This window comes from Schistocerca serialis, chromosome 6 (genome assembly GCF_023864345.2).
Source record: "Schistocerca serialis cubense isolate TAMUIC-IGC-003099 chromosome 6, iqSchSeri2.2, whole genome shotgun sequence".
In the NCBI taxonomy this organism is placed as follows: domain Eukaryota; kingdom Metazoa; phylum Arthropoda; class Insecta; order Orthoptera; family Acrididae; genus Schistocerca; species Schistocerca serialis.
The window spans coordinates 407,086,846-407,104,573 of record NC_064643.1 but is presented as its reverse complement, the minus strand read 5'-3'; the positions used below and the strand labels follow the sequence as shown (position 1 = coordinate 407,104,573).

The following is a 17,728-nucleotide window of genomic DNA, read 5'->3' as shown; positions in this document are numbered from 1 at the left end:
CACATAGATGGCAACTATCGTGTTTTGTGAAGCTTCGAACGTGTTTTGTGTAGCATCGTAGTCACTGATGTGGAGGTTAAACAAAAGGGGCCCTAGGATATTGTGTTGGGGTAGTCTCACTCGCATACTGTGTTGAGTTGTTTGTTTGCACCGAACATCAGTGTAGAAGCATCTGTTGGTGAAAATATGAGTGTATGAGATGTATGATTCCATCACGGATACGAGCATTGCTGAGACTGCAAATGAGTGTGTTGTACCATAGGTGATCAAAGGCGTCCAGGAACACTGCCCCTGAAGCTTTGTTGATGTTGTAGACATCTGTGATATGTTCCACTACATGGAGGAGTTGTTGTGTTCTAAAGTGCCTTAGTAGTGGTGGACCGTCCTCACATAAATACTGCTCCTTTTAGGCACACATTATCACCTGGAGCAAGCTATGAAGGGAAGTCTTGTGCCAGTAAACGTCTCAAAACAGAACATCAAGCTGTTGTCATTGGATGCTGTCTTCATAAGCTGCGAGTGTGCCTGATTCCAGGTGATGCTGACTTGGTGCCTTCCAGCCGGCTGGCCATCTGCTGCCTAATGTCTGTCCATTGGTGGCCACCTACCTCGGGGATCCTCAGTTTGTGCTTGGGCCACTTAACTGCCTAGCCTCTATTGTCCTGTGCCGAGAAACTCTGCGTTGCTCATTGCTCTGTGTGGGCAAACTACTTGGCTGCCAACACTGATGCCATTGTCCACAACAAGGTCCAAGATTCAACTCTGCGTGCGTTTGCGAATCCTGCACTGAGTTGTACATCTGCCTAGCCAGTGTGACTGCCTTTGCGTGGCATGTAGCTGCAGAGTGCTAGCAGATTGTCTGAGAACTAATGTAGTACTATAGCAAGGGAGTGCTGACCATGTAACATCCGGGCAAGGTGATGCTGCATGCAAGCCTGACAGGAGGCCGCATGCTGACTTCAGTACGTTTTATTGACCAAGACTGCCAGTGCCTTGAGAGCGCTGATGGCCACCTAGCCCCACCGTGACTGATATGTTGTTATACAAAATAAAGGAATGTGTGGAATTACTGTATTTAATACTGGGTCTCGGACATCTACCATCCTACGTGGAGAACTGATGGCCATCCTGTCCTCTAGCTGCCCAGCTCCACCACCGGTGACAGAGGGCATTCAACCCTGGTCTCTATAGCTGCCAGCCCCTATAAACAAATCTAAAATGTGCATACTAGTACAATACCACAGTATCTCTAATTGCTGGATGCCCATATTCTGTCATTCTTCTCTCACTTTTTTGGTTCCTATTTCATTCTGCCTTCCATCATCAAGTGAAAATAACAAATTCTTTTCCTTGCAATATTATATACCTTTTGATGATTGTTTTAATTGTTTATAGCCCCTCATCTCATGGATTAACTAGAATTCAGTTGCATAGTGTTCTCGGGAGAAACAAAACTGCTGTTCTACAGATCAGAGTGTGGAATGTCAGATTCCTTAATCAGGCAGGTAGGTTAGAAAATTTAAAAAGGGAAATGGATAGGTTAAAGTTAGATATAGTGGGAATTAGTGAAGTTCGGTGACAGGAGGAACAAGACTTTTGGTCAGGTGAATACAGGGCCATAAATACAAAATCAAATAGGGGTACTGCAGTAGTAGGTTTAATAATGAATAAAAAAAATACAAGTGTGGGTAAGCTACGACAAACAGCATAATAAAAGCATTATTGTAGCCAAGGTAGACACAAAGCTCATGCCTACCACAGTAGTACAAGTTAATATGCAAACTAACTCTACAGCTAATGAAGAGATTCAAGAAATGTATGACGGGATAAAAGAAATTATTCAGATAGTTAAGGGAGATGAAAATTTAATATTCATGGGTGACTGGAATTTGATAGTAGGGAAAGGAAGAGAAGGAAAGGTAGTACGTGAATATGGACTGGGGGGGATAAGGACTGAAAGAGGAAGCCGCCCGGTAGAATTTTGGGCAGAGCATAACTTAATCATAGCTAACACTTGGTTTAGGAATCCTGAGAGAGAGTTGTATATGTGGAAGAGGGCTGGAGACACTGGAAGGTTTCGGGTAGATTGTATAATGGTAAGGCAGAGATTCAGGAACCAGGTTTTAAATTGTAAGACATTTCCATGGGCAGATGTGGACTCTGGCCACAATTTATTGGTTATGAACTGTAGACTAAAACTGAAGAAACTGCTTAAAGGTAGGAATTGAAGGAGATGGGACCTGGATAAAATGAAAGAACCAGAGGCTGCAGAGAGTTACAGAGAGAGCATTAGGGAACAATTGACAAGAAAGGGGGAAAAGAAGTACAGTAGAAGAAGAATGGTTGGTTTTGAGAGATGAAGTAGTGTAGGCAGCAGAGGATCAAGTTGGTAACAAGACGAGGGCTAGTAGAAATCCTTACGTAACAGAAGAGATATTAAATTTAATTGGCGAAAGGAGAAAATATAAAAATGCTGCAAATGAAGTAGGCAAAAAGGAATATGAACGTCTCAAAAGTGAGATTGACAGGAAGTGCAAAATAACCAAGCAGGGATGGCTAGAGGAGCAATGTAAGGATGTAGAGGCATATATCGCTATGGGTAAGATATACTGCCTACAGGAAAATTAGAGAGACCTTTGGAGAAAAGAGAACCACTTGTATGAATATCAAGAGCTCAGATGGAAAACCAGTTCTAAGTAAAGAAGGAAAAACAGAAAGATGGAAGGAGTACATAGAGGGTCTGTACAAGGGCGATGTACTGCACGGCAGTATTATAGAAATGGAAGAGGATGTAGATGAAGATGAAATGGGAGATATGACACTGCGTGATGAGTTTGACAGAGCACTGAAAGACCTAAGTCGAAACAAGGCCCCGGGAGTAGACAACATTCCATTATAACTACTCATAGCCTTGGGAGAGCCAGCCCTGACGAAACTCTACTGTCTGGTGAGAAAGATGTATGAGGCAAGTGAAATACCCTCAGACTTTGAGAAGAATATAATAATTCCAATCCCAAAGAAAGCAGGTGTGTGAAAATTATCGAACTATCAGTTTAATAAGTCACGACTGCGAAATACTAACACGAATTCTTTACAGTTGAATGGAAAAACTGATAGAAGCCAACCTCAAGGTAGATCTGTTGATTCTGTAGAAATGTTGGAACAGATGAGGCGATACAGACCCTAAAACTTATCTTAGGAAATAGATTAAGGAAAGGCAAACCTACGTATCTAGCATTTGTAGACTTACAGAAAACTTTTGACAATGTTGACTGGAATATTGTCTTTCAAATTCTAATGGTGACAGGGATCAAATACAGGGAACGAAAGGCTATTTACAATTTGTACAGAAACCAAATGGCAGTTATAAGAGGCGATGGGCGTGAAAAGGTGCCAGTGGTTGGGAAGGGAGTGAGACAGGGTTGTAGCCTGTCGCCAATGTTATTCAATCTGTATATTGAGTCAGCAGTAAAGGAAACAAAAGAAAAATGTGGAGTAGGAATTAAAATCCATGGAGAAGAAATTAAAACTTTGAGGTTTGCCTATGACATTGTAATTCTGGCAGAGATAGCAAAAGGGCTGGAAGAGCAATTGAATGGAATGGACAATGTCTTGAAAGGGGGATATAAGGTGAACATCAACAAAAGCAAAACGAGGACAATGGAATGTAGTCAAATTAAATCAGGTGATGCTGAGGGAATTAGATTAGAAAATGAGACACTTAAAAGTAGTAAATGGGTTTTGCTGTTTGGGGAGAAAAATTTCTGGTGATGGTTGAAGTAGAGAGGATATAAAATGTAGTCTGGTAATGCAAGGAAAGTGTTTCTGAAGAAGAGAAATTTGTTAACATCGAGTATGGATTTAAGTGTCAGGAAGTCTTTTCGGAAACGATTTTTATGGTGTGTAGCCACGTATGGAACTGAAACATGGATGATAAATAGTTTAGACAAGAAGAGAATAGAGGGTTTTGAAATGTGGAACTACAGGAGAATGCTGAAGATTATATGGATAGATCACGCAATCAATGAGGAGGTACTGAATAGGAATTTGTGGCACAACTTGACTACAAGAAGGGGTTGGTTGGTAGGACATGTTATGAGGCATCCAGGGGTCACCAATTTAGTATTGGAGAGCAGCGTGGAGGGTAAAACTCATAGAGGGAGACCAAGAAATGAATACACTAAGCAGATTCAGGGGTATGTAGGTTGCAGTATGTACTTTGAGATGAAGAGACTTACACAGGCTAGGGTAGCATGGTAAGTTGCATCAAACCAGTCTCTGGACTGAAGACCACAACACACAGCAAGCAAACATCTTTGTTTTCTATGAGCCCTCCTGCAACAACACAGCAGTTGGTCTTAAAATGGTGGTCTGTATTCTCAGTCAGTTGAGTTAATCTAGATCTAATCGTCAGTTTATTGTTTCACAGATGAAAAATGATAGTGCAGATTCACACTTTTGTTTCTGTGATCGTTTTCTTTAGTTTAAATTTGCATCCCTCTGCTTTTTTTACTTAAGAATTCTTCTGATTGACTGACTGATATTACAGAGATGAATGAGGGAAGAAGCTGTTGTATAAAAGTTGCTATTTGGTATGGTAATCTCTTCTTTGCCTCATTTTAGTATTATCATGTTGACCCTTCTAGCTTTTGTGTAATATGGACGCTCATCCTTGCAACTGCTCTTGATGAATATACCTAATGAACTAATTTGATAAGTACAGCTGTCTTGGCATTATGCCTTTCATCTGCTATTTCTTCTTCAGATTCTTCAGAAATTTCTCTTTGTTATATCTGCACATTTCATTAGTATTCAATATTTTTAACAGTTCTGCATATTTGATGTAAACTATTTTCAATTAACATTTAAAATTTTAGGTGAAGAGCAACCTGAGACTGATTTATATAATGCTATACCTACACCAACTACTGTCATGGAAGCTCTTATACAGAGACTGGACAAATATAAGTCTGTAGAGAAGGCAGCCAAAGAAGAAGGAAATGCGAGCAAGGCTAGAAGGATTGGACGCATAGTAAAACAGTATGAAAATGCAATAAAGTTGCATAAAGCTGGCAAACCCATACCAATTGATGAATTGCCAACGCCACCTGGTGAGTACATTTGTGTCACTTCAGATTTCCATGTTTATATCAGGTGTCCAGTAACATTCGGGGGACAGGCAGGATACTGTACACACAAACTTGATTGCTAGAATCAATTCTACCTCAGTTATGGTGGCTAACAAATAGAACAAATGTGGTAAATGAAGTACTCTCTGCCAAACTCCGTAATGTGGTGTTTTGAGTATAGATGTAGATGAACATGTAGAATATCATTTGTACAACCGCTGGTTAGTGTAATCTTTGATACACATCTACATCTACGTTTATACTCTGCAAGCCACCCAATGGTGTGTGGCGGAGGGCACCTTACGTGCCACTGTCATTACCTCCCTTTCCCTGTTCCAGTTGCGTATGGTTCGCGGGAAGAACGACTGCCGGAAAGCCTCCGTGCGCGCTCGAATCTCTCTAATTTTACATTCGTGATCTCCTCGGTAGGTATGAGTAGGGGGAGGCAATATATACGATACCTCAGCCAGAAACACACGCTCTCGAAGCCTGGACAGCAAGCTACACCGTGATGCAGAGCGCCTCTCTTGCAGGGTCTGCCACTTGAGTTTGCTGAACATCTCCGTAACGCTATCACGCTTCCCAGATAACCCTGTGACGAAACGCGCCACTCTTCTTTGGATCTTCTCTATCTCCTCTGTCAACCCGACCTGGTACGGATCCCAAACTGATGAGCAATACTCAAGTATAGGTCGTACGAGTGTTTTGTAAGACACCTCCTTTGTTGTTGGACTACATTTTCTAAGGACTCTCCCAATGAATCTCAACACAGTAGGTTTGATTAGGGGTATGTGGATTGCAGTGGGATTTGCAACATTTAAACTCTATAGTATTACTATAATATACCTGTGTGTCTTACATGCAGTGAGTTACATGTTTCACAAAGGTGAATCTCTCTCTCTCTCTCTCCCCCCCCCCTCTCTCCCCCCCTCTCTCCCTCCCCCCTCTTTCCCTCCCTTCCCCCTCTCTCCCCCCTCCCTCCCCCCTCTCCCCCTGCCCCATCTCCTCCCTCTCCCCCCCATCTCCTCCCCCCCCCCCTCTCTCTCTCTCTCTCTCTCTCTCTCTCTCTCTCTCTCTGTGTGTGCGCACACTTGTGTGTGTGTCTGTGTGTGTGTGTGTGTGTGTGTGTGTGTGTGTTTATTTATTCCAGCCTGGATTTTCCACCAAAGTATTAATTAAAACTGCAAAGCTTGCATGAAAGTAAGGTTTCACTATAAGCCATTTTACAATTGAGAGTAGTAATTCAGATTTTCATTTGCAGTTATGTTGTACCCTGCTTATGGAGGTTTGTGTTTCAGGTTTTGCTCCAATTCCGCAGGAGGGTGGATCATCAGCTTCTGCAGCAGGTCCTTCAAGTCCACCATCACAACCTCCAGTAGATGAGGAGACACCAAAACCAGCACCTCGTCCCCAGCCATCCCCTGCACCTACACCAAAAGCTCAGCCATCCACTCCACACGATGTTCAGCCAGAGTCTGAAAAAGCAAATGGTATACGTTAATACATGTCTGTTATTTGCATCTTGTAAACCCATCTACCTCCCTTTCCATCTCTTTTGAATTTTGCAGATAATTTTTGCTTAGCCCCCTTGTGTTCCTATATACTGTAAAACCAGACTTGTGTTCCTTAAGAGATAGCAGCAGGGCCACAAATTATGGTACGGTAAATAGTAAATAATATCTGAAATATTTTTGTTAACATACATAGCTAAATAAAATGTACAAGTTAAATATGTGAACTGTTGTTCATTTAAGAGTGAAAATAGTATTTCTTTATTTTCTGATGCTGCCAGGAAAAATTTGGCTGCTTCTTTGCAAGTAATGTGTTTACTTTTGAGAAGGAAATAGACAACATACTCACCACAGTCTATGGCTGCTGAAGCCAGACTGACTTCAGCAGCTGGAGACTGTGTGTGTGAGTTGTATTTGTGTGTGTGCGTGCAGAAAAGACTGTCAAAAAGTGAGCTTTTGGCCAAGGCCTGTCATGAAGGCCTTGTTGGCTCACATAGACTGTGGTGAGTATGTTGTCTATTTCCGACAAACGCCTTGTTGACCAAAAGCTCACTTTCTGACAGTCTTTTCTGTTATGCCTATCTGTGACTCAGCATCTCCAGTATTTGGTTAGTATCAGCTGTTCTTTTCATGACATTGTTATATTCCATCCTGGATTTTCCACTGTTTAATGAAAGGAGTGATAATGATAAAAATTATAATTTGACATAACATTAAAAATAAAGCAAAGTTTCCATCTCTTCAATAAGCTGGATATCCTGCATGATGGGGTGAGAATTCATCTGGCAAAAAATGGCAGGAATCGATCATCACAAAACAGGGATGCCCAGATACAAGGTGTGAGCTGGGTAGAGATATTAAGGAAACAATTTTGAGCCAGGCACCTGAGCTACAGAGCATGAAGGTGGCAGTGCACTGGAGACTGACTGGATTCTACGGAACATGAATTGATTGTCTTGTTTCCCAGTGGGATAAATGTCTTAACATGTGCAGTGATTACTTTTGAATGGAACCATTCCATAGTCACCTTGTGGCAGGTGTTCAGTTTCCACTTGACTCCCTCTCATATGGTCAGAATAATTACTCATAGTGTGTGAGACTGAAGTTCCAATGCCGTTTTGCACACAGTCTCTGCTGCATCACCACTTTCTTGTGACTTATCTCTGTGCAGTGTCCCACTTGGTACTTACTGCACCAATATTTGCCTCCAACAGCCTTGTTATTACCCTTTTGAAGGAGGAGTTGTTTCAGTATTCTTTCACCCTACTTCTATTGTGACTTAAAATACACACCATGTGTTACTAACTTACGAACACTCTTCTTGCAACTGCAAACATTCTGCAAACCTAATATCTCAAGTCATCAGTTGCTTATTAATCTGCATCATTACTTGCCTCAACGAGATGGCCTTCTAACTGGTACGTCACTCGTGAATATGGATTTGCAACTTTCTAGGAAGTGACATTTTTATGGTTTTTTTTCCAATTGCCTTTTAATGACCATTTTCTTGTGGAGTCAAGCAACATTTGATACTGCAGGAATCTGAAAACTAGTGTTAATTCTTGGACAGAAGGTTACTCTTACTTGCCACTTAGCATGATGTAGAGTAATATGTTTACTATACTGAGCTGAAAAGTATGCTGGCCATCCTACTGCATGTAGAGTTCTATTAACAGGTGCTTTGTGGTTTTTATCTCAGCTATGTCAACATCGCTTTTTAACACATAACAAATGAAAAAATTTAGATACACATATTTGGCACTGAAACAAATGGGGCAAGCGCTTATCAGGATTTTCCCCAATGTTGTGCATCCAAAAAAGTTTTTTCCAAGGGCAAAAGACCAAAGGTTGGGCTATGCATATAGGGCAGGTGAAATAGAAACATTTATTGAATTGTGAATCCATGCACTTCAACACAGTGCTTACATCACAGATTCAATATTATTGTTTCCAAATGCAAACACAACTGTTGTTTAGAATCCCATGAGAAGTTTTCTTCTTACATAGCACTTTGGTACAGTCTACACCTCTGTATATTGCGATGCTTCCAGTAAGTGATTTATGATGATTCATTGTTCCACTGATTAGATCAGCCTTTTTTCAAATTAATATGTATCAGTTCACATATCTTCAAAAGAAATCTCTTTGAGCAATATGCAGCTGTTCTAGCATTTCAGAATAAAATCACTTGTCATTTCAACATTTAGGAGTGTCGTGTTAGTCTTCCTATTATGTAAGTCTGTTTATTATCAGACTGCTGACTCAGCGTTGAATCTTTTATCCCATTCATCAGCGAAAAATGAATACTGGTAATATTAATTACAATCATACATTTTCTCATTGGTGAACCAGATGAAAAGTAGGTAAATTAATAAACAAAGAGCTCATTGCACATGAAGCTATTTTTGTTTCATTGGGATCTCCATTTCATGTAGTGAGATACTACGAATTGCTTTCATTCTGGATCTATATTAACAGTGTATTTGCCTCTATAGCTATTTCGGGATCATGTAAAAGAATACTGTGGATATTTGCATAATTACTTGCTATTTTTTTTCTTGCTGATACTAATTTATTATCTTGTTTTCCATCAGTGCGCAAATCACCACAGTCCCGGCAGGAGAAGCAATTAGCTCTGTTGTTGGCAAGGCAGAAGGAATTTAAAGAGGCTGCTTTGGAGGCAAAACGGAAGGGGGAAATTAGTCAGGCAAAGGAGTATCTACGATTGGCTAAAGGCTTTGATCCACTTATTGAAGCCACAAATTGCGGATTGCCTGTGGATATGGACTCTGTAAGTCAAAAGAATATATTTTCTGAGGTTTCTTTTCTTTTTAGTTTCACACTAAATATTTAATAAAATGATGTGTATGCAGAAAAGTCATGAAACTAAGATGCAAATTGAGAGAGCTGCTGTAAAACAAAAAATGAGTGTGTGAGTTTTCAAAGTAAACTTCATTTCATTAGGTCAGCCTTCTTTGAATGAATACATATCTGTTCACATTGCTTGTGAAACATAAACATATTTTTTGTGCATTTTAGGGTTTTAGCCATTTCAATTATTTTACTTGTGCTTCTGGCACATAATGAAGAAGATTCCGGTATCAACAGGAAATGAGGTTTAAAATAATAAAGTATAACAATAAAAAATGAGCATACATGAATCTGAATTTCACCTGGTCATTCTCCAAAACCCAAGCCACCTTCCTGGATGTTGACCTTCATCTTGTTGAAGCTCACATCCACACCTCTGTCCACATCAAACCCACAAACAAACTACAGTACCTTCACTTTGATAGCTGCCATCCATTCCACATCAAACACTCCCTTCCCTACAGCCTAGGTATTCATGGCAAACGTGTCTGCTCCAGTGACGAATCCCTCAACGATTACACCAATAACCTGACCAGTGCTTTCCTCTCCCACAACTATCCTGCAGACCTTGTCCACAAACAAATCTCCCAAGCAATACATTCCTCCCTGTCCAACAACAATGTTCCTACCCCCAGACCACACAGAAGCATCCCCCTTGTCACCCAATATTATCCTGGCATCGAATACATCAACAAATTACTCCATCAACAAATTACTCCGCCAGGGATATGACTTTCTCAAGTCAAGCCCTGAAATGAGATCATCCCTTGACAATATTCTCCCTACACCACTCAGAGTTGCCTTTCGTCGCCCCCCAACCTCCGTAACATCGTTGTCAAACCCTACAATATTCCCAGACCACCACCTCTACCCAGCAGTTCCTACCCCTGTAACTGACCCCGCTGCAAAACCTGCCCCATGCATCCCCCCACAACCACCTAATCCAGTGCCGCTACTGGTAAAACATACACAATTCAAGGCAGGGCCACATGTGAAACAACACGTCATTTATCAGTTGACATGCCTGCACTGCACAGCCTTTTACATTGGTATGACGACAACTAAAGTGGCTGAGAACATGAACGGGCACAGACGAACTGTCTGCCTAGGAGATGTCCAATACCCATTAGTGGAGCAAGCCCTCCAGCATAATTCTAGGGACCTAGGAACCTGCTACACCGTATGTGCCATTTGGCTTCTCCCACCCAACATCAGCCCCTCAGAACTGTGGAGATGGGAACTTGTACTCCAACACATCCTTTCATACCGCCATCTCTCTGGACTGAACCTACAGTGACCAACCTCACTCCCATTTACTCTTCAGTCTTCTCCTCATTCCCTTTCGTCTTTAGCCATTCACGCATCTTTTCATCCTACATAGTTGTGTTTATCTTTATACTATATACCTCTTTACTTCTGTATGCATCCTCTTTGGTTTGAAGCTGGCACAGTACTTGCTGTAGAATATCTTTGGCTTCCCTCTGACACCCATGCCTCCATCTTTGCTACCCTCCCTGTTTACCTTTCCCCTGTTCCTTCATAACCAGGGTTGTGAGTAACTGAATCCACTTTCCCTTCTTCCCCTATTTTCCCATCTCTCCTCCCTGACGATGGAACCAGGTTCCGAAAGGTAGGATACGTAAATTTTCTGTTCTGTTTTGTGTATCTATTGGCTGTACTGAGCTGAGGTAAGTGCTGGCCAGCCCCTTTATCTCTTTGTTAGTACTTGAAACTGTGTTTTCTTATTTTTCTGATCCATACCAGTATTCACAGTAAGGTATGCCAAATATCACAAAATGTGTGTTATAAGTGTAAATATTTTACTTCAAATAGCTGCTTCTTTCTATCCTCTTGTGGAAAATTCAGATTGCTCCCATTGTAGCCTCCAATTAATGCAATTTCTATGCAAGAAGAAACTTGGCATTTTACATAGCAACTGCATCTTCACATATTGGCCATGTGTTCGCTAAGGTGGGCTTAGCCACATTCTTTTCTGCTGCCTTTTGTATCTTGTCATTCTTTTCCTCACTGAACAGTCAGCTGTGATTTTATGTTTTAAACAATGTGTTCTTTCCGTTATCCTATTTCTGCTGTCTTGGTTCTCGGTTTGTGTTACTTTTACTTTTATTAATGAGAATTACTTACTTTAAATTGTAGGTCCCTGTGCCACCAGCTACTAAAATTGTATTGGAATCTGATTTTGATATTGTCAATGCTGATGACTGCATACCTGGAAGTGATTTAGATATATTTGATAAACTGGAAGAAGACTTATTGAAACAAGCAAAGGTTGGTATGGAAAGAACATTTTCAATGTTATGTTTGTTTTGGCAGTTAATTTTGGCTCTCAGTTAAGAGTGTACACATGTTCTCATTGAGGTAGAGTGGTTAGGGGCCACTAAAGACATATATACTAACCAATGACAGGTTAGCAGTAACTGTCAGGAATAATTTTCATTCTTATTTTGACAACATTGCCTATTTTCAGAATCAAATTTTCATTCTGCAGTGGAGTGTGCACTGATGTGAAACTTCCTAGCAGAATAAAACTGTGTGTCTGACTAGGACTTTAACCTGCAATATTGGCATTTTGTGAGCAAATGCTCTACGAACTATTCAGTTGTGAAAAGCTTAATACTTCCAATAAAAAGCCTACCAATGGTCAGTTCTCTTCTGTCCACTGGTGGGCATGTTACTGGAAGTTCTGGAGTCCAGTTGATTTAGGCCCCGCTGCATTAGGCTTTGTTGGTTGCACATACTGGCATAACATGCTTAGTAAGTTGTACTGTTTCCATTTGAAGAGTCCATTGGTATTTGCCATTGTGGTTCATACATTGATGGCAGATTACTCTTGGGGCTTGAAGGTAACACTTTCTTGTAGTAAAACTGGTGGTATGTTCTGAGTAAATAATGTTTCAGTTTTCATTATTCAGGTACTTAATGTCTAGCAGCTGTCCCACTGTCCTCAAAGGATTACCAGAGACTATGTTTGAAAAAATCTTACATCTAAATATGGGTCCAAAACTTTGAAAAAATATGGCATAAAGAGATGAAACAGTAATCACTATCATAGAAAATAGTAGTTTCTGTTCGAAACTTCCTGTGCTGGACCAAGACTTGAACTTGCCACCCTTGCCTTATGTAAGCAAGCCCTTTACTGACTGAGCTATCAAAGTGTGACTCATGACCTGCCCTCACTGCTTTACTTCTGCCAGCACTTTCTCTCCTAGCTTTCAAACTTCTCGGAAGGTCTTCTGCATTCCTTGTGGGCCTGGCGCTCCTCGGGTACAGGATACTGAGGAGAATTGGCTTAGCCACAGCGTAGAGGATTGTTTAGAATGGATTTTCCCACTGCAGAGGAAAGCGTGTTGACTTGAAACTTCCTGGCATATTAAAATTGTGTGCCTGACTGGGACTTCAACCCTGGACCTTGGCATTTTGCGGGCAGATGCTGTACCAACTATTCATTTGTGAAAAGTAAAATAATAAACATAAATTACAGGCAGGTCGAGTTCAGTTGTGGACATGGGCAGAAATGGACTTGAAAGGATTGGAGAATAGAGAGAAAGAGTAATGAAGGGAGGAGAGGGGTATGGGGATGACTGGCGGAGAAATGGAAATAGCACAAGGAGATGTGGGCATTTTTTTGACTTACTGATAGAGAGAATACTTGGCAACAGTATTTTCTGCCCAGTTGAGGTGCTCAGCAAAAGCTGCACTGAAGCTCTTCACCATTTTCTTGTGCACTAATGGGGTACCATCAAGAAAATGGAAGGTAGTTGTTGGCAGAATTCAGGACTAACTAGTTTCTGCATACTGAAATTGCTTGGGGGTTCTGTGAATTTAACTCGAGTCCAATGTGTTTATACAGTACTTCAACCCTCTGACAGATTTTGTAATAGAATCAGAGGATTGACAATATCTAAATAAAGTATTAAAATAAATGATTTAATTGGAAAAAAATCACTTCCTTAATTAAATATACGCTTCATATTTATAAGGTTGTCAGCACCTGTGGAGAACTTCTCAGTTTAAAAAATAATAATACTTTATTTTGAAAACTGTAAGGAGCGTTCAAATGAAAATCTATGAAACTTCGTAACAACCAACAGATTTCAAATTTGCATTTGCCACTTTGGGTTAACATAACGAGACATGTAGGGAAGCAAGTATAGTGCACATGTCACCACCCTGGCATCCGAGGTCTACTTGTAAAGTTCCTTGAGCATGGAAAACGATAAACAGTGAGGTGTAGTGAGACACATTCTGTAGCCTATGCAGGTCCATCAAGAGCAGTTAGCCTGGGTTGCTCACAGAGGGAGTGATTCTATTCATCATATCACACATTCACATCTGTTCCAGATCATATAAAGTGTAATGGCCCAGGTCAAGTGGGGGCAGCTTGAGCAGTGGAGGACAGGCTTCTGTCACAGCCACAGGATTTCTGGGAACAGGGAATCTTTTGGCTTTTGAAACAGTGCTCAGGCCTTCTGCGATTACTTTAAAAAAAATACTTTAATTATACCCACAATGTTGTTTCATATCTTTTCCTTTGAATGCTCCTTACATGTATTGGCTGCTTTTCTGATAAATCATATATCTGTGAGAGTGTCGGAGAGATGTACAAACAAAGCTATTAATTACCAAATCTCTGCTGCTAAATTACTTATGAAAATCTGGTGAATATTGAACAAAAAATATTGTAGATGGTAAACCTTATTATCGTAGAGAAATACCCACATTTTTAAAATAAATGTTCATTTCCGTATGAAAACAGAAAATTACTGACAAATTGTAAATAAAATGTCTTATTTTTTTAGATGTGTCTGACTACCAGAGACCATTTCAAAGCTATAGGTGACATAGCAAGTGCTAATAGATTTGAGCAGTTGGCAGTTCACTCCAAAAAGGATCTAGATGCTGTGCGTTATGCACATAAACGGAATGAGTCGATTCCCAAATTTCATTATGAAAATAAAACCTTTTCCATTGTGCAGTAAGTTCAAATTGTATTCCAATACCTAATGAATGTGCACATCTTACGGCACACTAATAATTGTGTTTCTGTTTTCATAGATGCTGTACAGATCTTGGAGACAATGACTTGGAGTTAACAATTGTCCAAGGTATCAACTACAACGTTACAAATCCAAAAGATGTTGATACATATGTCAGATTTGAATTTCCTTATCCAAATGTGAGTAATCATGTAACTTTAACATTTTCATTGAGTTTGTAACCATATAGAATAACTGTAAATATTCTATCAGACAAAAAAAGGGGGGGGGGGGGGCAATGGAAATTCCAGGTAGGACTATCAACAATGTAGGAAAAAGACAGATTGCTGCTTACCATGTAGAAGTCATGTCAAGTTGCAAACAGGCGCAACTAAAAGACCAGAATGCCAGTTCAGGCCTGAGATGCTGAAGTTGGCAGTCGTGTGTGCGTGAGGGGCGCTTGCTTGTGTGTGTATGGTGTGTGTCACGCTTTTACTGATGAAGGCTGTGACCGAAAGCTTGATGTAAGTGTCTTTTAATTGTGCCTGTCACCAAATAAAAAAAGGATATGAATAATAAGAATAATAAATACAGAAATATTGCCCCCACCCAGATAAACCCCAGATGGTATGCACACACATAGGTGAGAGAGCGCACTCATGCATACATGCACGCGTACACACACATTTTTAATTTTTTTTAGGGACAATTGATAACATTAGTTCTAATCTCCAATTCCTGATATAAATTCGGTGGGGGGGGGGAAAAAAAAAAAAAAAAAAAAAAAAAAAAAAACACAGTTTGCTGTATGTTCTCAGAGGTTGGCAACTAGAGCAAACAGTGGGATAAAAGTTAATAAAACACCATGTGGTTTAAACAGTGTGCATTTTATAATATTCAAATAAAGTATGAGTGACATAAAATATTGCAAATCAACAAAGAAACATTGAAAAGAAGAAAGAAACACTTAAAAATGAGTCATGATAATGAAGAATTTTGTGATGCCCAAGTGCTCAAGGACAGTGCAAGATTGGTGTGTGACTGTGGGTGAAATGAATCACTTGAAAAATTTGACAGAGAAGGGCAAAAAGAAGAAATGGTGGCAACAGGACAGTAAGGCAAAACATTGTATGAGGAGGACAGCTGACAAAAAGTTAAAACCACATGGGTTGTGTCGTGAGATATCCAAGGTTATGTGCGATAAACTTAAAGCATTACACAGGAGAGAAGCTTTCCAAAGAACTTACCAGCTGCTTCAAGAATTTTATAGTCTCAAGTACAATAAAACTAGAGACCTGGCTAGTAATAAGTGCTTTACAGAATATAACATTTGAACTGAAACACTTCCAGTCAGAAAAGATGTTGGACACTATTTTCCCACCCCAAATATTTCCTGTTTTGCCAGATGAATGCAAATGGTTTTGTCCAGCATTGGATCCATCACCATATAGTGAGAAAACTACATAAAAGAAGAGGTACGACTGAAATGTAATAAGCTAGAAGGTAGTACTGCTTTTGGTGTTTATTTTAACAAAAGTAAATGAAAGGATTGAATCTTTAACAACTGGTGGACATGGATATTTTGCAAGAGAATGCAAGAAGCTTAAGAAGAGAGAACACTGTTCTGTATGCAAGAAAAATTGTCACAGAGCAGAGGAGTGTTACTTGAGAAATAAAAATAAAATTCAAGAATGTAAACTGAGATCTGTCAAACCCTGTCCTAACTGCAAAATGACAAACCATAGACAAGAAAATGTTGTTTTAAGAATATCCTTCCCTCCCTCCCCCCCCACCCTCTCTCTCTCTCTCTCTCTCTCTCTCTCTCTCTATCTATCTATCTATCTATCTATCTATCTAATTATTTAGTCAATTCCAATTCCCTGTGACCCCTTGAATTAAAGGATGCCAATTTCTTCTGTCCTACTTATGTCCCAAAGACTTTAGGGATTGGAATCCATTACTTCTGTGACGCCATCAGTCCATCTCATCCTTTGTTGCCCTCTTCTCCTTGTACTTTCAATCTTCCGCAGCATTAAGATCTCTTTTCCAGCAAATTGTGTCTTCTCGTGATGTGCCCAAAGTAGGCCAGTTTTTATTTCAACATCAGACACTCCAAGGAGAAATCTGGCTTTATTTGTTGTAATATCAACCTATTTGTTTTCTTAGCATTCCATGGAACAGTAAGGAGTTGCCTCCAATTCAAAGGAGACTACTCTGACATTCTGCCTTTCTTATGGTCCAGATCTCTCATTCATACACCACAAATGGAAAGACATAGTCCTTGCTATATCTTTGTTGTTAAAGTTGCGTCTCTACTTCTTAGACCATTGTGAAGTTTGGACATTGTCTTCCTACCAAGTAAGAAATGTGTCTTGATTTCATGACTGCAGTTACATCACCAGAAATTTGGGAATTGATGTAGTTTAACATTAAAAATAACTTACATTGTTTCTCCACCAACGTGACATGAAGCGATAGGCATCTTTGCCATAATTTTTGTTTTGTTTACAGTAAGCTTTAGTCCAGGCTGTGCAGTTTTTTGCATCACCTTCAGTGAGGGGTTCATGAACACTTCTCCCTCTGCCATCAGGATGGTATTATCTGCATATCTAAGAAATTTACATTTATCCCAGCTATTTTAATTCTGATTTCTTCTTCATCTAACCCAGCATTGCTCACAGTACGCTCGGCATAAATTTTGAATAAATAAAGTGACACTGTACAACTTTGCTGCACACTCATTCTGAACCTTGACCCGATTAGTTGCTCCATATAGGGTTCTCATCTTAGCTTAGTTATGAGGTAAATAAGATGATATGGTACTCCAGTGCTTTATAGTACTTCCCATAATTTAATGCGGAGGACACAGTCAAAGGCTGTAGTGTGGTCAATATTGAAGAAAACAAGAAAGAATACACGGCAGTTATTGAAAATGTTTACAACAAAGGAAAAATTTCAGAATAAACTAACGAGCAAGAGCAGTGTGATGCAAAGCCATACGTCCCACCAGCCATGAGGCGCTTTCGGTGCTTGCATTTCAGGAATATGTCTTCACGATGTACGGCAGACCCTCTACGTGGTAAATGTGGACACCCATAAGAAGAGCCCCTGTGTTCTGCCACGTGTGTTCGTTAATTGTAACAACTGTCAATCTCCACATTTACCAGATTGCCCAGCTTATAACAAGGGAAAGAAGATACAGGAGTATAAGTCCCTTGAT

General features: G+C 40.1%; 1 protein-coding gene across 2 annotated transcripts in view; it reads left to right on the top strand.

The window, feature by feature from the left end:
- Nucleotides 1–17,728, top strand: part of LOC126483779 (coiled-coil and C2 domain-containing protein 1-like) — a 129,613-nt gene that overhangs the window by 64,561 nt on the left and 47,324 nt on the right. For both annotated transcript variants that reach the window (XM_050106936.1, XM_050106937.1), the window contains exons 8-13: nucleotides 4,878–5,111; nucleotides 6,428–6,619; nucleotides 9,235–9,431; nucleotides 11,669–11,800; nucleotides 14,332–14,507; nucleotides 14,588–14,708. In XM_050106936.1, coding sequence (XP_049962893.1) covers nucleotides 4,878–5,111; nucleotides 6,428–6,619; nucleotides 9,235–9,431; nucleotides 11,669–11,800; nucleotides 14,332–14,507; nucleotides 14,588–14,708 — 1,052 coding nt within the window. The remainder of the gene's footprint in view (nucleotides 1–4,877; nucleotides 5,112–6,427; nucleotides 6,620–9,234; nucleotides 9,432–11,668; nucleotides 11,801–14,331; nucleotides 14,508–14,587; nucleotides 14,709–17,728) is intronic.